At 38.7% G+C, this 27,893-nt stretch overlaps 3 protein-coding genes across 3 annotated transcripts; 1 reads left to right on the top strand and 2 right to left on the bottom strand.

Moving 5' to 3' along the window:
• On the bottom strand, nt 1–15,232 carry LOC140928204 (xaa-Pro dipeptidase-like). Its single transcript, XM_073377917.1, has 16 exons — nt 15,102–15,232; nt 12,335–12,518; nt 10,622–10,749; nt 9,922–9,985; nt 9,513–9,560; nt 9,244–9,305; nt 9,010–9,054; nt 7,792–7,867; nt 6,694–6,740; nt 5,150–5,218; nt 3,769–3,846; nt 3,517–3,665; nt 2,546–2,730; nt 1,640–1,747; nt 1,469–1,552; nt 1–359 (listed from the first exon to the last, which is right to left on the bottom strand). Exons 1-16 carry the CDS (start codon nt 15,119–15,121, stop codon nt 204–206), a joined length of 1,503 nt encoding a protein of 500 aa, XP_073234018.1. The 5' UTR covers nt 15,122–15,232; the 3' UTR covers nt 1–203.
• Nucleotides 15,233–15,282: 50 nt separating this feature from the next.
• On the top strand, nt 15,283–20,960 carry LOC140928205 (cilia- and flagella-associated protein 418-like). The gene is made up of 5 exons (XM_073377918.1): nt 15,283–15,562; nt 15,661–15,754; nt 18,404–18,525; nt 19,415–19,563; nt 20,560–20,960. The coding sequence occupies exons 1-5, from the start codon at nt 15,417–15,419 to the stop codon at nt 20,664–20,666; spliced, it is 618 nt and encodes a 205-aa protein (XP_073234019.1). The 5' UTR covers nt 15,283–15,416; the 3' UTR covers nt 20,667–20,960.
• Nucleotides 20,961–23,593: 2,633 nt separating this feature from the next.
• LOC140926801 (beta-1,3-galactosyltransferase 5-like) lies at nt 23,594–24,728 on the bottom strand. The gene has a single exon (XM_073376491.1). The coding sequence runs from the start codon at nt 24,666–24,668 to the stop codon at nt 23,679–23,681; it is 990 nt and encodes a 329-aa protein (XP_073232592.1). The 5' UTR covers nt 24,669–24,728; the 3' UTR covers nt 23,594–23,678.
• Between the last annotated feature and the right edge of the window lie 3,165 nt (nt 24,729–27,893).

Here is a 27,893-nt window from a genome sequence, read left to right as displayed (position 1 = left end):
TGATAAAAACTAGAAATGGGATCATTGCTGCAATGTTCGGTAATTACGTTTTCAAACAGCCAGCTAATTTCATTTCACTATTACTAAAAAATTAATTTCATAATCCTACTATCTGTTCTGTTCACCGATACTCTATTTGGTGTTTGGTTGAAGATTAATGCTCGAGTCAGCTGCTTGACACTGCTTTGGGCTTAACTTGCAGATTAACTTGCTCTTTGTGAGGAAACGGCAGGGGAGAAATGAGGCGAGAGATTTGCCCCTTCAGCCATCAGGGCCTCTATTTCAGGCACTGTACGTGGAACGCAAGTCATAAGCTCCATACCGTCTGACGTCACAACAATGTCATCTTCAATACGAACCTAAACGAAAGATAAATATGAGAGTATTTGCACATGTATCCTGCGCGAAAGAACGAACCAAGTCCGTCTACAAAACAGGGTCCCGTTTCTCGAAAGGCCCGGAAACTTTTCGGGCCCGAAGGCAAATTTTAAAATCCAAACCAGATGAATAGTAACACAGTTCCTAGCCCACAAACGAGTCAATTTTGCTTGGTAAACTTATAGTTTCATTGCATTACTCTCAAAATTATTGAAACTTTGCTCTTGAATGCAAAAACAAAAAACGCAAAACAGCTTTCCGGGCCCGAAAAGTTACCGCGGGAATTTAAGAGAAACAGGCGCCAGGGGGCCCGTTTCTCGAAGGTCCCGATAATTAACGGGCCCGGTAAGCTGTCTCCGTTTACAGCAAAGATTGAGATTTCAATAGTTTTACATCTAACATGATAAAACTATCAGTTGATGAAACAAAATGGAGTAGTTTGCTATCCAGGACCGGCGCTTATATTCTTTATATTTCGAATTGAATATTTGATTCCGGGACCCGAAAAGTTACTGGGTCTTTCGAGAAACGGGCCCCAGGACCGAAATCGCCTTTTATGGGTCCCCACCCATGTATCAGGATTTGAGGACGCGCTATGATTAACCTGTTAAAAAAGCCATTGTGGATTTGCCAATCAGGATGAAGGGAACTTCGAAACGCATTTTCGTATTTCGTTGAGTTCGTTGGGGGCCCAGAACTAGGATACCCGCTTTTTGGCTGAAGTCACTTAAAAAGTCTGTCCCTGTTAAGCATTTGCTACTTAAGCAGTTAATCAGTTCTTTAAACTGATTGCGTAGCGTTATTTTAATAGATTAACACGATCTGACCATGAAACGAACCAATCAGAATTCGAGTAAGTATACAGAGTGGCGCAAAGTGTGGAGAACTCGTACGGTAACGACTCGTGAATTTTTTGGTTGTTTGTAAAAGTAGCGGAGACTTTCAACCAATTACAAACGTAGCAATGGAAAACCAAAGCATCAGGAATTCATTAAAAACCACTCTATAACATAAAAACCAAGAGAAATTCAGGTATTTTGCCGTCCCTGTAATTTACTTTTGGACGAAAGGAACATTTATAAGTACTCACCCCTCCAAAATTCCGGAATCGTTGCAGCATTTCTTGGTTAAAGAACCGCGCAGTTTCAGGGTTTTCTAAAGCTGGGTTTAAGGTCTAAACACGAAAGAAAAATTAAAAAATAGCAATGAGATTAATCAAATAATCGCACAAACATGAAGCCTAGGTAAAGATGATACTTACAGCGTCGATAAAATAAATCCCTGGTTCAATGGTGAGTACCATGCTCTCTTGAAGGACACGGGTAGTCCTAAGTGAGCGGAGGCCTGGTTCTTTTATCCGCTTGGTACCCTGGCAAGGAGCAAAAGCAAATCAATTTAAAGCCTGTGGTATGACCTTTCCCGCCCCCTACCCTCTTGGGGCTGTATGTCTATTCCCATCAACTCCAGCGAAGTACCGAAGTGAGCTTAGGTTGAACTTAAGGACGAAGCACTCATTCATATACATACATAAAACGATTACGGACACTCAGTTAATGCGGAAATCAGCTGAATCCCCGGACGAAGATCAATTCACGGCTCACAGGTGTCTGCAATAACGGGAGATAACTGTATTTATTATATAGATAATGATGAAATACCAGGATTTTTCCTTTTACTGAAAAATCATATCTTCATAGCGCGCAGTGAAGATACTAATTTTATCTTTCACGTGTGAGGATATTGGTGTCGCCACGGTTACTAACATAAATTTTGACTTTTTGGAACAGAAAACATAAGTATTATTGTCTTTATTTCTCCTTTATAACTTTATATCCGAGTTTCATAACATTTTTGTGACAGGCATTTTGCGTTAGGTGACCACTTTAACTGCACTATTTTGCTGTTTCGAAAATGACTAACAAAAAAACTTGTGTTTTAGGTAGGAATTTCATCAGTATACATAAAATAAACAGAACATTACATGGCCGCTTGGGGATACGAATTTTATCTTCTCTTGCTGAAAGTATCTCTCACGAGTGAGAGATACTTTCAGCATCTCGAAGATAAAATTCGTATCCCCAAGCAGCCATGTAATATCTTCTACTTAACTCTAATAGACCACTCACTCCAATCACCGTGAGTTAAAAGACAAAACTTAATAAGGTACCTCGGGATATCCACCAACATCATGAACATCGCATCCCATAAAATGGCCAAGACCGTGAGGCATAAAAACGGCCCCAAGGTAACATTTCATCATCTCGTCAACGTCCCCGTGTAAGAGTCCCATGTCCCTTAAACACGTCAGCTGGACGCGCTCTGCTAAACGGTGCATGTCGGTCCATTTGACACCTGCGAGAATATAAAGAGACGACGAATAAACCTAAGTCCACAGAACTTTGTACAATATTATAATTATACTTTGCTGTGTTTAAGACGTTAAATTCAGGAGTCAATGCATGCATCTCCCGGTAATAGACGCGCCTATTACCGCGAGTTAACGACCTCAATTAGAAAAGAAGTCCTCAATAACGAAGGTTTATTTCCGGCTGTCAAACCTTGTAACGTATTTCTGTCAGAGATTTAGCCGCAGTCTGTTTTATCTCTGTTTCCGTAATAGCGAAATGTCCGCAAGGCGAGAGTTGTTTTGCCGGCTTTCTACAATTTTCTTCTTTGACAGTCGGTGAAATATAACAAACTATTCCAATTTCCGAGATAATTTCCTCTTTTCTGCGAGACAAAGCCTACTTTATGGTCCTTTCACGTAGGATGTCTCGCGAAGCAACTCGTAAAGCGAGGGTGCTCTTCTCATGAAGCTGCAAGCGCCTATAAAAGGCGGGAGTTTTGGCGCGAAACTCACACCCTTCTGTGACTTTTGATTGGACGTATCATTTTTCACACACATAAAAAAGCATCGCTCGCGATTCTGATTGGCTAGAACTCATTTACGTATGAAAATTTACGACTTGGCTTTTCAATGACTATATCTTAAAAAATAAGATATTTTTAAAAAACATAGTACAATTTTAATTCTTTGGATGGAAATCGTTTAGTGTGACCATTAAAAGTGAGACCTCTTTAGTGGTACATTCACACTGTGCTAAATAACACATACTATGCATGCCGGCCGGCACTTACCAGGCTTAACAGCCGCCATTACAGCTCTACTGGCCCTGTACACGGCTTCATAAATGTTGCGTTGATCCTCTGTGAACTTGCCATTGGCTGGGAATGAACACGTGATGTCAGATGTGTAGCAGTAGTATTCTCCGCCCATGTCAAACAAGCTAAAGCAGAAGCAAACCCGTTTTACCATCGACAAACGGCTGGATCACTGACTGTATAATGTTATCACATGCTCAGCTGTTGAAGAAATTCAGGAATACTCACCACATGTCGCCATCATTGATCTTCTTGTCATTTGGTGCTCCAGCATGGCCATAATGAAGAGTAGCACAGTTGTGGCCACTGAAATACAACATGAACAAAAACAAAAAAAATTGCTGTGAAACCACTCGCCTTGACATGACTTGAGTTTTGAACATTCGGACGTCATTCAATCTACATGTGTAAAGACTACGGAAAATTGCTGTCGATTTGTTAAACTGAATTAGAATGGCAAAAATGCACTAAAGATGTTCATTTTAATGATGTGTAAGTCTTTCAGAGGGGTTAAGAAAGAACTGACTGTACTAAGATAAAACCAAAATAAGATACAGTCGAACCTCCCGTAAGCGACCACCCAAAATGCAAAGACTGAAGGGTCACGTACGGGAAGTGGTCATTTACAAGAATGAAACCACGCGGGGATCTCTTCCGAGAAGAGGTCCAAGCACATATACTTTATGGAAGATAATTTAGGATATGTGTAGTTCCATGTTGTAACTAAAGTTCTTCGTATATTCTAAGTCACAGTGCGCACACAAGCGAAAATAGAGATCAGAGAATGCGTCAAGTGGTCGCTTACAAGAGGTTAAAAACAATGGAAAATCATTAACCGTCATGCCCAAAAAGTGGTCGCGGTCGCTTACAGGAGGTGGTCGTTTACTAGAGGTTCCAACTATAAGGATTTGACTAAGAAAGTTTGCGTGTTTTAGATTGGCGGTCGCCTATGGAAAGTGGTCGCTTACGATAGGTGGTCGCACAGGAAGGTTCGACTATAATTACGAATGCAGCTCGTATACTCATTTGAGCACACTCAAAAGCAGGACTCTCATTCATGAAGAAACGACCTCTGAAAGCAAACAAGCTACAAGCATACGAAAGATGGCAAGGAAGACAGTCCACTATAATTTTAATATTCATGTGTACTTTCCCCCGACAACCACGTTACCATTCACCTAAAAATTTTGGACCGTTACACCATTTCTGGGAAACTGCCCACCTACCCCTCCCCTAAGACAACACTTTGCCCTAAGTGTGAAGTAAGTGTTAATGTTGGCCAAAGGGAGGGGTAGGTGGGCAGTTTCCCAGAATCGTATAATTCAAGACAGTCTTAAATTCTGGATTCCACAAAGTGGATTCCGACAGTGTTAGCAGGATTCCGGAATCCTTGAACTAAATTCCGGATTCAAATCCCAGGATTCCGATTCTGCAAGCAAATATTTTCCTGATTTTGGAATCCGGATTACCTATATTGTTATCGCCTTTTGGTGTAGTGTACTCCCCTATTAGAATTTGAAATGATTGTAAGTGTACCGGTTAAATTGTATTGCCTGGGACGCAGATGAGTACCTCCGAAAGTTCACTTGACTGTCTGAGTATAACATACCTTCCAGCAATGCATGTATATGCCACATGTCGACAACCACCTTGGGAATAACAGTAATGATGAAACAAACTGAAAAGAAACAGAAATTGATGTTGAATGAAACTCTCACACAGCTTTTCTTGGGTGGACTGAAACGCACTTGCGTGACAACACATATGGCCCTAGCACAGGCTGAAGTGTAAGAATAAAATGTATTTTTTAAAACAATTATCAAAATCATCGACAAAAAAACGCCAAGTGCGTTTTCCCTACAAAAATAAAAAAAAGAAGAAAGGCAATTTAAAAATACAGGGATTAAAAGATTTACGGACATTTTGGAACTGAACCTTACAAATTTGTTAAAAAATTGATAACATTATTGCAATAGTTAAAAAAACTTCAACTCTTGAACAAAACTAGTGTTACAAATCATGGCCATTCGTGCACATGCAAGAAAAAAACCGTTTTTCTGCAGTGTTCAGTCCCGCAATTAAATAAGCATCGTCTGTTGCTGGTCAACGTGAATGCCCGTGAACACAAGCTTAGGACAGCAGAAAAAGGTGGACGAGGCGAAAGTGGGGCTGCCGGATTTTATGAAAGAGTTACGTTGTTGCGTATTATATTTAAGATTTGGCCACAGCGAACTCTATATCAAACTGCACTGATGGAAAGGCTTAGTAGGAGAACGAATTTTCAAACCAAGTTTGTGCTGGGTATGAAGGTTTTGTCAGTCAGTGTCACGGGCGGCTCAAGAAAAGGCAGTTCTTCCAAAAGGAGTCAAACCTAAGATCTTCTGGTATTCTGGCCAGAGGGCCGTCACTAAGGGCGCGCGGGGGCCGGGGATTTCCCTTAGCTATTATGAGCATGACTCCCGGCTACTTTGAGTGGAAAATATAACATAAAGGCCTTCCTAGCTGTTCAATTTTCAATTTGCCGCTTACTGATTGCATATACCCGGCAAATGGAAATCGTAGTGACAACCCTTTTCTGGTAACTTGTCCAGGAGCTCTACGACTGAGCTAAAGTATACTCATATGCCATTGAATTAGTTGTCATGTGACGAACATCCTGGAAAATCCTCGAGTAGAATGTCACTAGGTACACTGTAGCATATTAACAAAGACGAACTCTGGGACCATAGGTCGACGTAACTTTTAGCCTGCGAGCAAGCTCTCCTATTCAGGCGAGCCTCGCGAGAACGCGCGAGCGAGGGGCCTTTCCTATGCCCCTCGCGGCTTCGCCGCTCGCTTGCGCGTTCTCGCGAGACTCGCTTCGCTCGCCCAAATAGGAGAGCTTGCTCGCAGGCTACGTAACTTTCGGCAAGCTAAGGCAATTTAACCTTATTTTGCAAGTACGCATGACAGCGAATTTCCAAGTGTTTGGTTGACTTTTTAGATCATCACTTGTCAGGCTATGCATATCGAGAAATCTTTAACTACTAGACGACAGGAAAGACTTAGAATTCTGAGAACACAACTGACTTCAAATTCCACAGTTGTAGTTGTAGCCGTAGTGATACTGACTCGTGACGTACTGAGACAAGTTTTTGCTAACGATACATTTACCTCTCCAATTCAAACTCTGTCATTCCTGGTCGAATGCGCCTCATCACCTAAGTAAAATGCGCAAAAGATAAGTAATTTCATGACTGTAGATGTCAAAATACGGTGTGGATTTTTTTGTCTGTTGTAATAGCCTATGTGGTAGAGTTAGAAGGGAAGGGCCCGGATTGGGAGTTCTGCAAAGGCGTGCGCTTACATGAAGTGTAAGCGAGAGAAGGAGAAGGAATGTCGCCTAAATTTTCCCTTTCCCTTCCCCTGTAAATGTCTGCAAAGCAGGCTAATTTATGAACAGATAAACTGAGGTAAAACTGATATTTTATTCTTATCTCGAGGCTAGCTTTGTTGATTACGATATTAGTTTCATTAGTTTAATTATATTCTAGTTTAATATTGTACATGATTGCCACTTGTCTAGGTATTTATGATTTTTTCTTTTAGTTGTTTTTTATTTCTTATTTATTGTGAATTTAGGTAGCCCTTCAGTGAGGGAAGTTGTTTTCTGTTCAGGGCTTTCCGGTCAATACTAAGTGTGTATTTTGTATTGCCAAACTATTAAAGTAAAGTAAGAGGCAATTTATTCAATTCTGGAAAGGCACATTTGCTGTAAATGGGTCAATGGTTTGTATCCTTGCTTTTTTGGCTTTGTTCCGGGGTGGGTATGTTCCAGGTCAGAATAAATTCACGTTAAAATGTTTTAAACTAGTTTGATTCTTAATTGCCTTTGTCTCCTAGCCCTAATTACTTATGACTTTTGGTTAGGGAACAAAGAAAATTAAGAATCAACCAAGGTTAAATAATTTTAACCTGAATGTAATTTTGACTAGTCTGACTAGTAACAGGTACACACTGCCTTTACCTTTTACTTATAATTTTTAGTATTTTTTTTTCACTGTGCAGACATTTTTCAACACCTTCATATGCCTGCTTTCATTATGTAGGCTTTAATACACATCCTGATACCCACATAAACACCTCGACATTTCCTCTGCATACAAACATGGGGACTCCAAAAATGCCCCCTAGGGTTTTGGCCTCTGGACCAAACCCTGTGGGGCAACAAATTACAGTAAGGCATATGAGAACTGTGTCCAAAATTTTTACCTCCTTGTGAGCTTCACTGCTTACTCTGTTTGTAAAGCGAATCACCTCTATCTCTTCAGGAGTCTTGAACACACGACTACAAAGACAACAAGAAGTACATTAGAAAGAGATGTGTGCAATGTGAATTTTTTATGTTATTTTCCAAAGAAAAAACAAAAAGGCCCCATGGTTTTCTGTATTTCCTGATAAGGGGACAACTTTTGTTTTTGTTTTTGTTTTTTAAAGTTTTCTATTTCCAATATAGTAAGTTCTATATTCATACTTTAGTAGCAGTGAACAGGACTCATAGAAAAAGTTTCAGCATACTAGCCTAGAGGCTAACACCAGAACCTTTATTAAAAACAAACAGAAATTATCACTTTCCATTCCAGTAACAGTGAGGAACACGCAAATAACAAAAACAACCAAACACACAAAAAGAAAAAACAAGTCATCTTACACTGTCAAATATCTTTGAAGAAACCATGGGAAAATTCAAACCATGTTCCTTCACAGATCTAATCCCATTTTTCAGTCCAATGTGTAATTAAACACCAAGTTTTGTCTTTTTTTTCTACTACACACTCTATCTTTCAAAGCTTTGGCTAGGCAGGCTGTATACAGCCACCCCCTTCACCCAAACTAAATCAGGGAGAGACTTTCCCTCTTCCTGATTTTTTTAGGGGAGCGGGTGGCTGTACACAGGCTATGGTGAGGTGCCTGGAAAGCCTTTAGTTCTGGTGAGCCCTTCCCTGCAAGCATAAAATATTACCTTGGATTTTTGTAATGTCAGTACCGCCTGGGTCACTTTTCGGATGAATAAGAACATGCGCCGCTGGAAACTAGAGCCATCGCAGAGCTCTACCGCCGGCATGCTTGCAAAGTTGAACATGAGTCAACTTCACAGGCATGCATGCCGGGGGTAAAGACTGGGATGAGCAATGTTGCCAACCACTTCTGTTCTCATATTGGAACATTATCCAGGCAGTACCAGTGGCCATGTCGCAGGTGCATTGGCAGCATAATATTATGAGAACCAGGCTTAAGACGGACACCTTTGGGAATGGCACAAAGTGTTTGTCTAAAAGTAATGTCCGTCTTATAGAGAGTCAAATAAAGGGAATAAAGAAAGGCAGGACCAATTCTTGGTGTCCGTTTTAGAGAGTTGTCAATCTTATAGAGGTGTCTACTAAGTGAGAGTCGATTGTATATCAAAATCACAGCAATGAAATATCTCACCATTCTGTAATCTCAGGATGCAAACTCTTGTTGTCTAATTTGAATCTAGAAACATAATAATTAATACACTTTAATACGAAATACAGATCTGGACAGGACTTGTTTAAATGAAGTGGTCTAGTACATGTGTATCCACCACAACAAAAACTAAACCTAACACAGGATAAACACCATCACTTCTAGATCACATTATACAGTGTGGGGGTCAAGCTTCAGGAGAATAATCATGCTCACTTGCTGATTCCATCAAATGCTGCCTCCCTACAGTATTGGCCAGAGTCAGTATTGAGACCTCGCTAAAAGAAAAAAAATTCCTGTGAGCAAAAAGGAAATTGCGTCTGCAGCATTATTTTATTTTAAGGATTCTTTGAGTACATGATAAGTGGCTGGGGCCACACTTAATGGCAAAGATACATATAGGCGTGGGTAATATTATTTGTTGCCTGGTCATTTAAAGACTTTTAATTTCAAAACAGAGACCCCAAAACTAAACAAGAACACACCAGCGTGAGAAGGACAGAAGGTGCTTTCTTTGTCAGTACATCAGCAATCTAAAAAAGAAAGAAAGAAAAGAGTTAGTAAGTTTATAAGTTGTTTAAAAACTGCAAAGTAAGCTCAAGTTAAAGAAAAAAATTTTCTTAAGATATTTATTAAGTCTAGAAAATGACCGCAATTAAACTTCTGGTATAGTTTTTTTTAATTACGCTGTTCCAAATAATTAAAACAACACCAGTGATCTCTATAAAGTTATAAAAGTTTTTGTTATTTAGACATTCTGATAAACCAAGCCAGTGGTGAGATTGGAGATGTCATTAAAATAAAAATTATTATGACCTTGGTTTTTGCTAATCAATTTAAAAATATTTACCTGGATGTGCACATGTAAACAGAAGGACTATTAAAATTTATTACCTCATCAGTAAAGAAAACTTCATCCACTCCATACTTCTTTTTAAAATGCTCAAGCTCATGGATTCTGAGATGAAAAATCACCAATGAACATGAGACTTAACTTGCAACCGAAACGGTAGAAGTTTGCAGATAACAAATGTCATAATTGGCCTTAATAAAACTGTTCATGTAATGTCCATTTGGAAAAACAGCTTGACTGTGCTGGCCTTTGTCCTTGCAACTTATTAAGACCTACACCTGTAGAAGAACTGTTTCACTGGACCTTGTGTGTAGGACGCAGTGTGCAAAGAAAGTAGTGTCCGATAACCCAGGACTAGTGGAGTTTGCTATTGGGCTAGTGAATTCTGTTCTTAACTTGCCCAAAGGGCAAGTGAAGTTTTTTGAGGAATTCAAATTACATAAGAACTGTGTAATCAATCCTCATCATCAAAAAGCTTTTGGGGCTAGCTGAAGTGACTTTTGGGCTAGCACATCCCAGCTACAGCTTTCCCAAATGGAAAGCTGTAAAACTGACCTTCTTTGCAACCTTACTGTCATCTACCTGCCTCTTTTAGTTAGTCTGGATAGCTGGCGGGATTGTTATGATTCACGTGGGGACTATTATTTTTCCTTATGTGTGGGGTAATTTTTTGGCTGCAGAACTGCAAGGGATTTTCCTAATCAATACAAGTGGACAAGTTAAAGAAAACCAAAAACTTACTTTCCCATCCAGATGGCATACCCTGGAGGAAGACGTGGAAAGAACAAGATTGAACGTGCAGTGTCTACTTCTACAGCTCCAAAACAGTCACCCTCTAATACACCAAATGTCCAATGAAAATATGATTCCTGTAGAAAAAAAGGAGATGAAGCTGGTATTACAAATCAATTAGACATATATAGCATTTGGGTATTAGCAGTTAGAGTGGTTTTCACTTGACTGTCGAAAGTAATTGAGGAATTAGTTTGGTTTTGGTTTTACTACGCCCTTTGGTTGGCTAGTGTATTTACTCTGGTTTTGGTTTTACGACAGTCAAGTGAAAACCACTCTAACAAGATCATTTTTCAGCCTTTAGGAGACAATACAGTCAACTCTGTAAGTAGCAGACACCTTAACATAATATAAGATGGAACCTCTGCATTTCTTCGGTCTTTTCTTTGACTCTATAATGTGGACACCTCCGTAAGATGAACCAAGAAAATCATTTTTTGCCATTCGGGGGAGCTGAAGCTAGCGTTCACTAGCCCAAACATCATTTCAACTAGTTCCAGGTGCTTTTTGACAAGCAGAATTGACTTCATAGTTCTTCTGTTATTCGAATATTTGCTCGAAAAACATCACTTGCCCGTCGGGCAAGTTAAGAACAGAATTCACTAGCCCGATAGCAAAATCCACTAGCCCCGGGCTATTGGACACCACTTTCTTTGCGTGCTGACTTATGGGATGTTCCAAACCAAGCCCACCTTAGAGAATGTTAATTTAAGAATTGTAAAACGGACGCTGTTATTATAAGAATCTTAACCGACATTTCGGCAATGCTGCCTTCTTCAGGGTATACAAGACTAAATGCTGTTAAGATTCTTATAATAACAGCGTCCGTTTTACAATTTTTAAATTAACATTTTTAAGTACTACGCTGTGCAGGTTTTTCAATCTTTATTACCCACCTTAGAGAAGTTGACTGTATTTTTATAAGGCTTAATGATTCAAAAGTCTTACACCAGTGACAACAATTAAGAGGTATGCGGCGATGTGAGGGGGTGGGGGGAGGAAGAGAAGGGGCTTATTCTTTCAAACATCATTGACTGGGGACTTAATAGAGAGGGGGGCCAACTAGAGAGGTGAGTTAATCTAATTTGACGGAAACAGTGCTAAATGCAAAGAAAAAGGGGGAGCCTAACTGCAGCCATGGCACTTTGTTACTGTTCTAGATCAGAGGGGAATGACCATCTATAGTGAAGATTTGAGAGAGGGTACTGGCTTATTAGAGAAGGAAGGATTTAATTCAGGGGAGAGGGCTCAATATAGGATTTATTTCATCTACCCAGCAGACCCCAGTCAACAAGTACAAACCTCCTGGCTCATACATTTAGTCCGGCTCATATACATTTGGTCTGGGAAAAATGAAGAGCAATTCTTGAATGAAATTCTCGGCAAGCTGGTCCTAAAGCACTGAACATGCCCAGAAGATGTTACAGGTCAAAATTAAATTCAGGTTAATTTTCTTTTTTATTTTAACCTAGGTTAACCTAATTGTCTCCTAGCCAGAGAAAAAGGGAATTGAGAATCAACCTACAAGTTAAAAAATCTTAACCAGAATTTAGTTTTGACCTGCAACATATATAAAAATAGTGAGCAAAAGAAAAGTCGCCAGGGCTTGTCAAGTGCTAATAAATACCTTGAAATAGCATTTAAGGATTATTTTTTATTTACCTGACGGAAAAGTACATCCCTATCAGTACAGTATAGCTGTTTTTGTTCTCCTCCTTGCAGAAGAACTATGGCTCCAGAAGGAACATCTTTTGCATTCTTTAGCCGCTCACAAAGACGCCTTCTATTGGTTGAATGGAGACTAACTGGAACAGCCAGCGTGTGGCTTCCAAGTTGATAGCAGGATCTGAGAATATATCAGTTGAAGAATATTTTAATGTTTACCCTCACTGATGTCGCAATAAAACCTACAAAATGTACATTAATTAATTAATACATTAATTTTGGTGAGCAGAAAAAATTTCCAACTTATCCACTCTTAAAACTGTTTGCAAAAAGTAACATTACTGATGATCATTAACATGTGGACAGGCCTATACAAAAATAATATGTCTTTACCGATACATACGTGCCCATTCTTTCTTTTTTTTTTCTTTACTTTATTTTCAATCATGATCAGCTCTGATTTAAAATTGCCTTTAATTTTCATTGGTTAATGGAACTTATTTAGTTATCTAGTCCCTGCAGTGTCTGGAATTTGAATGTTTGACACAGCCCAATGAATGCCTTTGAATCAGGTCTCATAATCCTTTCTAAGGTCTTACAGTGTAAGTATCGGCCTGTTTCTATGGCGAGTTTCTGATTGGTTAATAGCAATTTTTTACAGTTCAAGATTCTGTGATGCAGTGCTGTCAACTCTCCCAGATAATCTGGGACACTCCAGATTTTGAAGCATATCTCCCAGTCTCTAGATTAGAGTCTGAAATCTCCTGAATAATCGCCAAAGTTTGCCATTTCTTGTAGAATCGACTCTCTGACGATGAAATTTCAAATATTTTGCGTAGTTTGAGCTATTTTATTAACATTGAACATTTCCTTATAAACTCCCATATGACATTGAATTACAAGCAATAATGTGATTGGTGGCAAGTAAACCAATCAGGTCAAATGTTACAATTGCAACAACATCTTTTTAACCCATTTTTGGAGAAATTACATCATGTGTCATGCATTATGACATCATCTACCAATTCTCAATATTTGAAGACTTAAGGGTTGACAGCCCTGGTGATGAGTATTGGTGACCTGGCAAAGATAATCATCTGTGACATTTGTAATTGTCTATTGTTTTGAACTTTTAGGATGTTCTCATTCTGTTATTTTGAACTTTTAGGATGTTCTCATTCTGTTATTTTGGTCAGAATCTCTTTTAATGTTGTTACTCATTTCACTCATCTAATGTTACAGCTTGATATTCTTAAGCCTTTGCCATATTGTGTCTTTAATTCCTCATGAGTCCATATAGGTCCCCTTCTCTTCTCTCTATTTCCTTTCTAATCATAACTATATCAAATTCTCAATCTGATTGGCTATCAGCTGCCCTAATTTCAGCATAAGTCAGAACTATAACAGAATTCTCAAATCTGATTGGCTATTAGCTGTCCTGATTTCAGCACTAATAGGACAGTGTAATAGGACAGTACACATCATGCCTGTATTTGGACAGTATTTGACATCACATGCACTTAAATGTTTTTTTTGCTTCACTGTTAGCAAAAAAACTCTCTCACTTTCTTGTCTTTTGATCTAAAAAAGCCTAAAATAACACAAATTTTGCTGTAGTTATGATTAATTTATAACACAACTTCATGGTGTCCAATTCAATCTGTAATCATATTTGTGATTAAACAAATCGGATGATTTTATTTACCGGTATGACTCGTATGATTACAAACCACAATAGACTCCTCTCAGTCCGAAAATATTAATCAAAAAATCTAATTGGTCAGAACACTCAACACATCATCCCTAAGTAACTGGACAGTACGCGCCAAAAAAAGCTTAAAATATCACAAATTTTGTCATAGTTATGATTGATTGGTAACAGAACTTCGTGTCATCCAGTTTGGTCTGTAATTATTATATGCCGTTGTCTTATTTTGTAAATCACTCGTATAATTAGACACTCATGATCAGTCCTATTACTAATATAAATAATATCCTCTCTATTAACTTCAAAGGTAGAAAGAGTTACTCAGGCTAGAATAACCGTCTTTCCCGTGAAGCTTTACAGTGGTGATCATTGTGTTTTATTAGAGACCTTTAGATTCTAAGACGAGTGCGACTACGAGTACGAGATTTTCTCAATACTAAGTAGTGCTCGCGCGTGAGTCAGCGTCATTTTGGCGGGAAAATGTGGCAGCCGTCGTCACTCTACTACAAGTTTTAGCGAGAATGTCGAAGTGGCGGGAACAAGTTATCAAATGTTAGAAGTTTTATCATTTTGCGATCAGGAGAGCGCGTAACCTCCTTCACTAAAGATAACAATGCTAACTTTTCCAGTGAAAAATGGTAAAATGAAGAATTCCGGGGAGTCTATATTTTGAAAATACGCAAAAAACTTTAAGTCAAATCTCGTACTCGTGGTCGCCCTCGTCCTCAAATCTAAAGGTCTCTATTTTCTATCTGAGGGATGTGATCAGGGACCCCACCCTACGAAGTAATCTTTACATGGCCATCCTGTGGCATACAATTAGCACCAAAAATCGAAGGAAGGTAAAATTTAGCAACAAAATTACAATTTAAAAAAAACGGAATGAAATACAGTTACAATACGTGAAAAAAGGTTGACTGATAAACAAAAAGGCGCATGAGAAGTGACCAAGACTGCTGGTACTAGTGGGAGATGAAGCGATCGAGTAACACTGCGTTAAATTTTCACTCCAACGACATCTTCCGTTTCCCGAGAGCAGTATGTTTAAATACTTACGGTACATTTGCTGCACTCATCCTTTGAAAGATTTCGAAAGCGGGCAATCAGATACGATGCACAGGCCAAACAAACGATGTCCTTTCCGGGACGGAGCAAGAACTGCTTGTATGAGGTGACGCTCGGGCGTGATCGTATTTTATCGGTTCTTATCGTCATTACTTCGAGTCTAGTCTCCAGTCTCTTTATTTCGCTCCTAAGTACTTGGAACATGGAATAGCTTTGTAAATTTGCAATTTATTGCAAATTATGAGTAAGTTCTCCTTACGGTCTTTGTCTTCAGTTGATAGATAGGTTTTATAATCTTTCTTGGCCATGGCTGATGATATAGATGACCTATTAGACGAATGTGAAACGAAGTTTTGCGGGAATTCAAAATCTTCATCACAGAATCATCCGAACAAAACAAACTCAAGATCGTCAAAGAAGGCGACACGAAACGAGAAAATTGGAACGAAAAGGTTTGTAGTTTTTTTTAATAGAACTGGTATACTTAAGCCATATCTATTACGTTTACTTTTTTATAAGGGCAGCTCTGCAATTCTTGGGGTCTTTTTAGTTCACAGACCAAAAATGTTGAACGCGATGAACTCAATGACATGATCAACGAGTGCATGGACGATGGGCCTGAAATTCCGGAAGTTCATGAGAAGGTAGAAGCATATGTTACGTATAGTTTACTTTGGCCAGCTTTTTAAAGGTAAAGAAAATATTCCTCTGAAAGAAATGTCAAGAATGTTTTTACACGTGGACATGACTCTTTTGGTTCAAAATTAAATAAAAATACATTCGTAACAGTGGTTGCCAAGGCGCCAACAGTTACATTAGAAAAACAGAATTGAAAATTAGTTTACTAAGCGAGCGTTTGATCAGAAAAGCTACGAGGTAATTATCCCGTTTTCTTTTCTTTTTTTTTTTTGTTTGTTGGGTGGGGGGAATTATTTTTACGGTGGAAGCCCTTGAGATTACCAAATTACTGCCCCCCCTCCCCCCCTTCCCCCCTCCTGCCCCCATCACAACCCCTAAATCAAAGCAAACTTTGAAAAAGAATCCTAGGTGATGTGCAATAGTACTAGATTCTCCTTCCAAAATTGCCAAATATTTGTCTGTGAAATGAAAGGAGAATTTGGCATTGTATCAAGAATCACTAAAGGCCTTATTCTTAATCATATTTATTTATTATTTGCAAGAATCATCCACCCTTCTCTCTCAACTGCTACCTGTACACCTATCAAACATATCACACATACTCTCTTAACCTCTGATTACTCCTAGTTATGTAATTAAGAATTTATTATTATCGCAGACTGATGTGGATGGTGGGCTCATTCCTCCCCATAGGTCTCTTTGTCCCTGCAAGCTTACTGCGCTTTTCACAAACATGCGAAGTCTGAAGTTCAAAAGCCAACTGATGATTCCGTTTTTTGCTGCCATCAATCATCTTAACGGACCTCTTAGAAAACAAAACTTTACTTTAATCGGTTCAAAAGGTCAAGGTTTGTGATTTGTGATTGGTGGATTTCGATCCTTTTTGTGTGTTTCTGTGTTTCCAGGTTCGTTGCTTGTGATCGTAATTATGGTTGACAGCAGCGAAAAACGCTATTGTGAAGGCGGCTTTTGAACTTTAGAGTTCGCATGTTTGTGAAAAGCACAGTAATATTTGTTTTTAAATTTTTACTGGAATCACAGAGGGAGCCTCTGCAGGGAAGAGGAGGTGGTGGTGGTTGGAACAATTAACAACAATATACCTTTTTATTTAACAATTAATGAATGAGGCTGAGTATCTTATGAAGAATTATGGAGATCGAGAAGGGTATTATCCATCATGGCCATAGGCCGAGGCGGATAACACCCTCCGAGATCTCCATAATTCTTCATATGATACGAAAGCTGAATTCAATAATTATTGTTTTATTATTCATTCAAAATAATTCCTAGTCTAAAAACATAGTTAAAACATGCTTACCTCCATCGATCAGATCGATGTTAAGTTCATCTTCGATAGTGCACATTTAGGGTTGTTCAGCCCCGCAAATATTCTCCAAATAGCAGATATCGCCCTTCGAGTTGTCTTCTTGCTGTTCTTGTCATGTTTTTAGCCATTATTTCACTTAATTCCAGCCGTAGTTCTTACTCTTGAAACGAGTGAAGTGTCCGCCATTTTAGTTTTCAGAACGAAAACAACTCAACCTCGTCCCCAGGTCTTCTTGGTTAACAGTGCATTAATCTGTAGAAGGCTGCATTTTTGATGTCAGTTCCTCGTCAAACACAAAATTCTTCCAAATTTGGTCATCAGTAAATGGTTATGGTGAATTATGCGTGTGCTTCCAGCCAATCAGAATTGGGGAAATATTTTGAATGAATAATAAAGGAAATTAAGGCTTCATGAAATTAACATTCGTGTTAATTGAAGTCCTGTTAATTTCTGTAAATGTTAATTTCCCCACCATTAATTTTATTAAATGGAACGTTTATTTCCGCAACCTTAATTTCCATTGTTTTGGCTCCGAATTCTCGATACACTTTTGACATTCTTGACACCTAAGAAAGAGGAGTATTAGAGGAGTATTTTTATCAGGATGGAGATCTGCCAGTATCAGTGAAACTTTCAAACTCTTGAAATGGCCAGATTTCTTCGCTTGTCCCCCTTCATATGTTTAGGGAAAGTTCCACTAACAAAGTTTCCATTTTGGGTTACATGTTTAACTTTTATTTCTTTGTCTCAACAAGTCTTGTTTCTTTGTGAATGCCCCATTAATTTCCGTCATTTTAAAATGTTACCCTCTCTTTCTTGTTAATTTTCTTTATTTCAAAGTCGTTATTCATTATGTTGCATTAATTGAAGTTGCTTTAATTTCCAAATTATCTTAATTTCAAGGAACAGTAGTTTCCTGTAATAAGATATCTGGAAGAATTTGCTTGAAACCTGACTTGGGGGGGAGGGGGAGAGTTTGATGGATCAAAGCCTTTTGGGGGTCTAAACTTATCCTGGAGGTTAAAGTTAGCTGCAGAAACTTTTACTCTTGTGTTGTCTTTCTTACTGTTTTTCTTGTCTCTGTAACAGCTGTGTTGGATTTTCATGCAAGGGAAACTGTTGCTCCCGTAGCTGTATGGGGGAGGAGTCAAGAGGGGCACTGCTCCCCCTACCACCAATTTCCGAAAATTGTGGTAATTTTTGGGAGAAAATTTAATAAACGTTCAGAAATAAACTAAAAATGATCACAGGCGGTGCACATCAGTCAGCAACAATTTTTAATGGAATTGTTTTACCCTAACACATGATTTTCGATTTTGTTCTCAAGCATTTGACACAGATTTCCTCTTCAAGCCAAAAAGATTCAAGTTCATCAAGGAAGAGATGTGTTAAGGTTTTTCTTGGAGGCTCCAAGTTTGCAAAGGGGCTCTCCACTGGCTCAGAAGAGAGGTGCTTATCTGTCATTCAAGTTTTTGTGTGTTATTAGTATTATAAACAATTATTAGAGGTGTATTATCTTGTCATGTAAGTATAAGAGCACGCCTTCCTTCCTACAAATGAAGCCAAAAGAAATGTGCATTTTTGTGGCCCCGGAAGTTAAACGTGGCATTTTTTCTGACCAAGCAAAGTAGTCACTAAATTGTTGACGTTATATTATACCAGCATTTTAGCTTTTGGTACCAAAAGAGTTACCACTTTTTAGTTGAGAAATGCATAAACTGGCAAACTGAAGGTTTGAAATTTTCACCATTCAAAATACTGAATGCCCTTGACAGCCTTGGCCAAAAAAGAATGCAGGGTGCAAAGAAAGTCAGTTTTACAACCTGCCATTCAGGCAAGCTGTAGCTAGCATGTTCTAGCTCACAAGTCATTTTAACCAGCCACAAAACCCCTTTTTGATTAGTAGGATTGATTACAATCCTTCTGTAATTTGAATTTCAAAAAAAAAAAAAAGCACTTGCCCGTCGGGTAAGTTAAGAACAAAACTCACTAGCCCGATAGCAAAATCCACTAGCCTCGGGCTATCGGACACGACTTTCTTTGCACGCTGGAATGAATATTCCAATGCCATGATATTGAAGCCTTTTTTAAAAATGGATCAGAATAAGGGTAACTAGCAGAAAAAGGGAGTTGGTGCTTTTTATTTAACTTTGATAAAATCAGTGCTACTTGTTAATTCTCGTTCTGAATTGCCTTGCATGTTCCTGTGAACCTACTGGAGAATTTAATTGTACATCAATGCAGTTAAGAAGCCTGCTGAAAAGTTGATACTGGGTCTTTTGGTATTTAGAGCGTTATTTAAATTTGTCTATAAAGTTGTCTTCTTTTTTGTTTCTAGAGTGTGCGACAAGCTACGTTGTACATCGTGCGACTTCAATGTGGTCATCCTTAATGACTATGAATGGCATGAAGACTGTGATTATTTATTCTTTAGAAACAATATACCAGACTTTGATAAACTTAAAAGCAAGCTTTCAAGGAAACGAGGTAATTGATGACATAAAATCTTCCATCCTGTTGCTCTCAATCACAACAATATACAGTCGAACCTCCCGTAAGCGACCACCCAAAATGCAAAGACTGAGTGGTCACTTACAGGAGATGGTCGCTTAAAAGAATCTAACCACAGGGGGTCTCTTCCAAGAAGAGGTTCAGACACATCTACTTTATGGAAGATATTTATTGAATGCAATGTCTACGTTACGCCATGTGTAGTTCCATGTTGTCACTACAGTTCTTCGTATATATTCGTAGTCGATAGTGCATGCAGCAAAACGTAGAGATCAGAGAATGCATCAGGTGGTTGCTAACAAGAGGTTAAAACAATGGAAAATCATCAACCATGAGGCCCAAAAGTGGTCGCAGTCGCTTACAGGAGGTGGTTGTTTACTAGAGGTTCCAACTGTAAGTCTTTGATGGGAAAAATTTCGGTATTTTGGATTGGCGGTAGCTTATCAGTAATGGGAGGTGATCGCTTATGAGAGGTGGTCACAAATGGAGGTTCGACTGTATTATTTTTTGACACCATCAAGTTGTAGAGCATGCATCGCATCCATACATGAATAATTATGTTGTCGGTAAAGTCCATTCTAAGGGTAAACCATGACCTGAGAAATCATCCAACATTTTGGGACACCACCACTAATCCCCTCAAAATGACGTCTGAGAAACAAACGCAGAAATTCCATACTGATGACATGTCACTACTCAGATCTGGATAGTGCTTCTGATTGGTTGGAAATCTGCTTAATCCAGTCAGAAGCAGAACCCTGCTCTTGATAGTGACATGCCATTGGCATGGAATTTCTGCACTTGTTTCTCAGACGTCATTTCACGGGGAAACTACCAGTGGTGTCTCAGGAATTATGATTTCTTCTCTGTTCCACTATTTTCTTGCGATCAAGTATAAAAACCCAACTACCAGTTGCTAATGATATATTCAGCTTTCTCATGGTAGAAGCTCACTATGATTTGATTTTGTAGGTTGTTGTGCCTATGCCTGCCAGTGTTCATGGAGATCCATTGTACAACTCACTGAGCTTTGGTCTGGCGATCCACACCTTAAATGGGTTTGTGGAAAGCACAGCTGACAAAGTAAATGGGCCTTAGTTTTTAGTGTATTGGTAGGAAAGAAAACAAATTAATATAGGCCGGGACAATGAAGGGAATAGACTTGATTGAAGTCTGTAAATGGCATTATTTAAGTTTTTTGGAGAAATTGCAGATAGTTGTCATGTAAATAACTAAATATTTCAGACTCTTTGAAAGAAAGGAAATAACCTTGTTCTGAAACACATTTTTTCTGATCAAGTGCAATGCTTTAACCTTGTATAACTTATAAAAATATTATGAGCAAAAGAAAAACATGAACAGTGTTAACTTTGGTTTGTTCTGTATTTAATATGTGAATTTTCCTAGAGGAACTCTCACAGTCACCTTCATCCCCCAGTCAAAACTTCTATGATAGGAACATCGAAGGAAGCTTACGTTAAGGGACAAACTCAATTGTTCACATTACAAACCTATCCACAGTTTTTTTAAACTTTTGGCATGGACCAGGTAGGTAAATCCATCAATGCGACTGGAAAGAGCACCTTAAATACGTGTAATTGCCAAGTTGTGGGGAGGAATGAAAAACGAGCTCCCCTAAAAACGCCTGCGTGGGAGGCTAAGTTTGAAAGTGATTTGTTGAAAACTAACCATTATGTAGCTCCTCGCCATACAAACAACTACAGGGGCGGATCTAGGGGGAGGGTGCAGGGGGTGCGCACCCCCCCCCCCCCCCGAGATTACCTGCGGTTTTCTAATACAACTGGTATTCTTCCAAAAAAAAAACTTTGTGGTTTATTGGTGTTGAAGTAGAGCAAGAGACGAGTGCACCCCCTCCTGAAAAAAATCCTGGATCCACCCCTGAACTATGAATTATCTCTCCTTTGTAGAGCTACCTTATCTTCGCTCCATTAAGAGCCATCATTTTCAAACTTGGCAAGTTAGCTAATTTTAAGGCACTTTTTCCAGCAGTGGCAAAAGATTTTCAGTGTTAACTGATCCTTATCAAAACTTGAAAAAAAATGTGGAAGGGTAGAGGTACAGCAGAGCATGTATTGTGTTTGGCATCCTCATCAGTGGTGCACAGGACTGTCTGCAGGGTTTTCCCTCAATATTTTCCTTTCGGAGTCCCTAAGACTCCGTTAACCAAAGGTTGAGGGTCCCAGAGGGAACAGTGGGAGTCCTAAGGTTAGCATTGTTTCAAATTCCAGGAAATCTCTGAAACATTTTCGGGTTCCTTGTAAAAAAAACAGAAGCATCACTACAACTGTTTGCAGCCTGAAGTTCCATTATTGGAATTTATCAGCAGCATGTTTTTCTTAGTCATAAGATACACTTTTTTATGCTGAACAATGTGCCTCCTTGTAATTTCCAGGGTTTGATTGTCGATGTTCTTTGCATTTGAAACTGTCGCTTGAAAGCTTTTTCTAAGCTTGAGGTCACTGATACTCATAATGTGATCCTTAGATTTTTGGTGCCTTTCCAGAGCCAACTTCTGAAGATTGTTATAGCCTACGAGCGTTTCTCTTACCTGTTGACTTACAGATATCGCAACCAAGTAAATTCTTTCAACCAAGCAGGATAAAAACGCCTGTTTTTCTTAACGGGCTCACTGGGCTGTGATTCCGAATCCGCCATGTTTTTCCAACTCACTTTCTGTCCCAGAATGCCTCACAATAAAACATTAGTTCTCAAACCTCTGCAAGGAGAATCAATGTGGTTCCCCGATCGAAACATCAAAAAAGTAAGCTTGAGAACCATTCAAAGTGAGTATGGCTCTTTTTAGTTTTAAAAAAGGAGTCAGACAAAAATATAAGATAAAGAAGTCTTTATATTTCATTCTCAAAAAAGATTTTTGCAGATCTAAGTTCCAAACTAATTGTTAGTAAACTATCGCTCTAGAACATGTGCGTCCTAGAGGACCGGTTCTCTTTGGTGTTTTGCGTCCTTTTTTTTCTTTTTCGACTAAACATTGCCTGCGTGCAGACGTCTCCTATTTCCTTTGTTGCACGCGGAAAAGGGACGTCTGCGTAACGCCGTCGCTAATCGTGTTCCAGCGTCCCGCTGGCAGGGTATTCTATTTCGCATAAATTGTGAAATAATATCCGGTTAGAAATAAGAGTTGACAGGCCAAACAAAACATCATAAGCTCGTGATACAGGCGAAACGTGACCTTGAGAGTCGGCTTGAACAGAGGTTTTTCTTCTTTTCTCTCTCGCGCGAAGATTACTAGCACTACACAGTGCATGTAGCATTCTAACCTTTGACTGAGTAAATCTCATTTTTGCCGCGCTAAGTCTTCCACTTAGAGGTCATGAAGCAGGTTTGTAACATTCATACTGAGTAATCATTTCCTGTGGTTTATGCTTCTGTGGGTGTTCCCGATAGGATTTGATTTCAGATGCAGTTGTAAAGGGTTTAAGTTTTCTTGACCTCTGTTTGTTACGGCTAAATAAAGATTTTAGTTTCTTTGGCTGGCTTTCTCCGAAATGCCTGCCTGGTGCGAAGTTCACGCCGCTTTTGTAGTTTTCTCAGACACTGTTTACAAATATGATGTGATGTGTCGTGCACAGTAAATTGTAAAGAAATAATTTCCTCGTACACGTTAAATTTTCCGCGTCCCCGAACAAGATTTCGATCGCTCTGCTTTTCGATCGACGAAAAACACAACACACAATCGCACATGTTTTGATTTGTTTTGGTTAGAAAACCCCGCTTACATAAATCATTTAAATCACCGCATACATTATCAGACCACATTCGATAACAACCAATCAGCGTTAAGTCAAACAATGCGCACTGTGTGTCAGCCTATCACAGCGTGTTCTCAAGATCTTGGGAACCCAGCAGGACGCTGGAACACGATTAGCGACGGCGTTACGCAGACGTCCCTTTTCCGCGTGCAACAAAGGAAATAGGAGACGTCTGCACGCAGGCAACTAAACAACGCGTCTCTGGCGCGTATTTGCACGTAAGGGAAAACCCTGGTCTGTTATAGAGAGGTGTCCATTGTGAGAAATTTGACTGTAGCTGCTACTACTGGCAATATAATGTCAATAGAAAGACCCTAAATTGGAACTGTAAAATTCTTTGGAGTGCATCTGGTACAGCTTCAGCAAACACTGTCCTAAAACTCGGTGTTGCACAAGTGTGTATGGTGTAAAGTAACAAATATCATAGTCATCATATGGGAAAATAAACCTACTGTGGTGAACTGGGCTGATGCCAAGTTTGCTTACAACCAACCCAACATAAGTATCATCGATTCTCAATGGTTTTTTCACATCAAATAGAGGAATTAGACACTGGACAATGTCATTTGAGAGAACATACCCAGCTCCACTGCAGTAGCTTGGGTAAGTTGAACCAGAGTATTCTTCCTTGCTGATGTTGAATTTCCCATAACGACGCACCTCAGGCCTAAACTGCACTTTGCCCATGTAAAGTCTCTTCAAGGGTGTTGATGGGTTTTGCAAAAGAAGAGTCAAATCTTTGGTGTTAACATACACATCATCATCTGCCTTAAGCAAAAAGGAAAAATTACAGTATCTGGCTGCCCACTCAAATCCCATCTCTATCTTGAAACTTTGGTTCCAGTAATGTTCATAATAATCACCACGAATTATGTCACCATAATCTTTGGCTTCTGTTTCAAGCAAATCTGAAAGTTTCTGGTTTCTTATTTGACCAAGAAGAAAGAATGTCCGCCATTGATTATGGCTATCTGCAGCACCCCAAGTTTGGCGAATTAAACTCCTTCGATCAAAATTACCAGGTGCAGATGACACCAGTATGAGAAGAAAGTAATCCCGTGAGCAAGTAGTATTGGTTATTAAGGTTGATAAGTGCTGGAGAGTTTCTGTTTTCCAAGATTTACATTCCTGATTGATAGAAGTCACTGCTATCCCAGTGGATCTTTCAAAGAGTAACATAACGAAGGATGTAAATATTGAAGTTGCTATTATTCCAGCAACGAGTAAAAGCTTCGTCAACTTCATGGTCAACAATCTCCCCCAAAGTTGCCTTTTCAAAAACAACCTCATGTTGGTGAAAGAGTAACTTTTTTGAGTTGGCTAACAGAGGAGGTTTTTGAATTAGGCGCTTCCTACAAATCAATGAAGGCAGGATTTTAAGAAAAACACTTGTAATAAAACTATGATGATAGTAACGAAATATGACAAGTGTTGAAAGCAAAGATGATGAGTGAAATTGCAAATATAACAGTGACGTCGACAACGATGATGATGATTATGATGATTATTATTATTGTTATTATTATGTCGTGAACAATGATGGTGCCCCTAAAGACAGATATTCATTTCCTGCACCAGGCTCTCTCGCCATGAGGAAGAGTCCAGCTTAAAGGTGATGTTACACGAGACGTTTCGCAACGCCGATTTTTAGCGCAACACAGCGTTGCAACATTGTTGCGATGTTGTTTCGAATTTTTACAACATTGCAACGCTGCGTTGCGCTAAAAATCGTCGTTGCGAATCGTCCGGTGTAACATCACCTAAAGAGTGAATGTCCACTAATATCGAGAGACGGGTGGCACACGATGAAAGATCAAAATCCTTCATTTTTTTTTTGTTCAGAGATACCTTTTAGTAGTCCTAGAAACGTGGTGTGATTTTTTTTCCTGAAATGGTTTTTAAAACCCGAAAATAATAGGAGAAACTTGTTTCGGCCCCACGCGTCTCAAAACACCGAAAAAAAAAAACATGTCTGACACCTTCTAGTAAACTTCGCTCTGTATAATCGCATCATATGAATAACCTATTTTGAGCTTAGGAAACTGATTTTGAAAAGTTTTCAAGGTATTTTAGTCCATTTGTAGTCCAGAAGATATCATTTTCAAGGCGATGACCGTGATCTGCCAAAAATCACTACAATTCGCTTGCCGAAAATTCTTATTTTGGTGTACTTTTTCAAGAAATAATTTCTTTGCCCGGTAAAACACCGAATCACCTAACTTGATTCTGAAAAAGCAAACGTTGCACTAAAACAAGATACTACGATTTCTTCCGGGCTCTTTATCAGCGCCGAGTGCCAGCGCTCTCAAAATCCCAATAATCACAACTTTTTAACCTCTAAATAGCTGCAATACAATAGGTATGTATATCGCGAACAAATACCGAAAATTTTGGAAATTTCTTCTTGATTTCCCCGTTATTTCAATGAGAACTACATCCCTGCAATTAATATTTTGTGCTTACCTTGAATAAGGTATTGCCTGAATATAAAGAGTCTAGTATCGTACTTATTTAAGGTGGCTGAACACAGTTTTGCAGGCAGCCAGCGGTAACTTGCGGGACGGCGCGTGTTTTAAATTAGACAAACAAACATGGCGACGAAAAAAGCAATGGTACACAGAAGACGATTTCTCAAAAACTGCTCATTAAAATTTTCTAATATTTGGCACAATTTTGACTTTTATCGTATTTTAAATAATGAGAACTTTAAAACGGAAGTTGAACAAACGAATATATCCATTTAATAATTACAATAAAATTATGTTATTGATTATTTAAAAACCCGTCTGTTAAAATTTGGTCAAATAAGTTTCAAATGGTAATGATTAATTATAGTAAGCTGTGTGCAAGTTTATAGGAAAATCTAATGAGCGAATTTTATTTAAACTGAGCAAAAGTGAAATTTTAAGGTTGCATTCAATCGTTCATGTTGCCATGGAAACAACGAAAACGTCACATTTTACCTGTCGATCAAAATCTTTCATCAGTATATTTTTCACTTGCCAAGTTTCAGCTTGTGAACTGCAACCTTTCTCTTGCCATGATTTGACAAACGACATATACTCACAAACTGCTAAAACTGTGTTCAGCCACCTTTAAATTGTCACATGTTTCTCTTTGTTGACTTAAGGTGGCTCGACTGGATTTTTCTGGGGGGATACCTCCCAAGTTTGAGCATTAACTATGTCGCCATGAATAAAGATATGGAAAAAAAGTTACCATAACTGTATTATATAAAGATGAAAATTTCTTATGAGTTGGGTTTTATTGCAGTCGGAGTCGCCATGGCAACGTAACGACGCCATCACGTTTTTTATTTAACTTTGTATTTCTCTATACTAGGAGTTTTTTTAAGGAATCGCTTAAAGGAGTTTGTACCTGCCATAATTGCCTCAATTATGGCAAAGTTTGAACAAATTTTGTGAGAGCGTTTTCGAAATATTTTGAAACGAAGTTTTAAGCATCATAAAAACAGTGAAATAGCAAGCTATCCACACAATTAGCTAATTTTTTTAAGAAAATGATTAGCTCTAGAAACGCGGCTTCATCTCATAGTAGTTTGATTCCATTGAAAACTGTGTACAAAAAGAGAGGGGAATTCCTCTGGGCGATCGCTAGTAAGAAGAATTTTATTAACTTGCATTCAGCTGCTTTTGTTACAGTTTTTGCACGTAATTTGGTCCATGCCTACAACTCTCGCATTTTTAAAAAAACCGCTAGATAAATTTTTTTATAAATTTGACAATCCCGCGATCAATTGTCAATAAATATACCCTTCAAGTTTCAAGAACATCGAAAACAAGGAAGGCTTTTAAATAGGGCCTCAAATATGACTAATTTTTCCCCCAGATTTTGTGTTTACAAGTGAGCGTCCTCATTATTCACTGGCATTGTTTTCAAGTTTCAAATGCACGTGCACATTTGGCAAAAAGAAATAAATTTGTAGGCAGGGACCAAATTACGAGCAAAAACTGTAACAAAAGCAGCTGAGTGCAAGTTAATAAAATTCTTCTTCCTCGTGATCGGCCAGAGCAATTCGCCTCTTTTTTTTGTAGGCAGTTTTCAAAGGAAACAAACCACTATGAGATGAAGCCGCGTTTCCAAAGCTTATCATTTTCTTTAAAAAATTAGCTAATTGAGTGGATAGCATGCTATTTCACTGTTTATATGATGCTTAAAACTTCGTTTCAAAATATTTCGAAAACGCTCTCATAGAATTTGTTCAAACTTTGCCATAATTGAGGCAATTATGGCAGGTACAAACTCCTTTAAGCGATTCCTTAAAAAAACTCATGGTACAGAGAAACACAAAGATAAATAAAAAACGTGATGGCGTCGTTACGTTGCCATGGCGACTCCGATTGCAATAAAACCCAAATCATAACAAATTTTCATCTTTATGTAATAAATTTGTGGAAACCTTTTTTCCATATCTTTACTCATGGCGACTTAATTAATGCTCAAACTTAGGAGGTATCCTCCCAAATAAATCCAGTCGAGCCACCTTAATTGATA

Source organism: Porites lutea, chromosome 2 (assembly GCF_958299795.1).
Source record: "Porites lutea chromosome 2, jaPorLute2.1, whole genome shotgun sequence".
Taxonomy (NCBI): Eukaryota; Metazoa; Cnidaria; class Anthozoa; order Scleractinia; family Poritidae; genus Porites; species Porites lutea.
This window is presented reverse-complemented; position numbering and strand designations above follow the sequence as displayed.

What these genes read in the sequence shown, in the direction of transcription:
- LOC140928204 (XM_073377917.1), bottom strand. Translation starts at nt 15,121, where the DNA reads ATGAGTGCAGCAAATGTACC. An exon ending in ATGAGTGCAGCAAATGTACC is followed by an intron (nt 12,519 to 15,101) that starts GTAAGTATTTAA and finishes ATATATTCTCAG; the next exon opens with ATCCTGCTATCAACTTGGAA. An exon ending in AAGTTTTCTTTACTGATGAG is followed by an intron (nt 9,561 to 9,921) that starts GTAATAAATTTT and finishes TTTCTTTTTTAG; the next exon opens with ATTGCTGATGTACTGACAAA.
- LOC140928205 (XM_073377918.1), top strand. Translation starts at nt 15,417, where the DNA reads ATGGCTGATGATATAGATGACCTATTAGACGAATGTGAAACGAAGTTT. An exon ending in GAGAAAATTGGAACGAAAAG is followed by an intron (nt 15,563 to 15,660) that starts GTTTGTAGTTTT and finishes GGGTCTTTTTAG; the next exon opens with TTCACAGACCAAAAATGTTG. An exon ending in TCCACTGGCTCAGAAGAGAG is followed by an intron (nt 18,526 to 19,414) that starts GTGCTTATCTGT and finishes TTTTGTTTCTAG; the next exon opens with AGTGTGCGACAAGCTACGTT.
- LOC140926801 (XM_073376491.1), bottom strand. Translation starts at nt 24,668, where the DNA reads ATGAGGTTGTTTTTGAAAAGGCAACTTTGGGGGAGATTGTTGACCATG.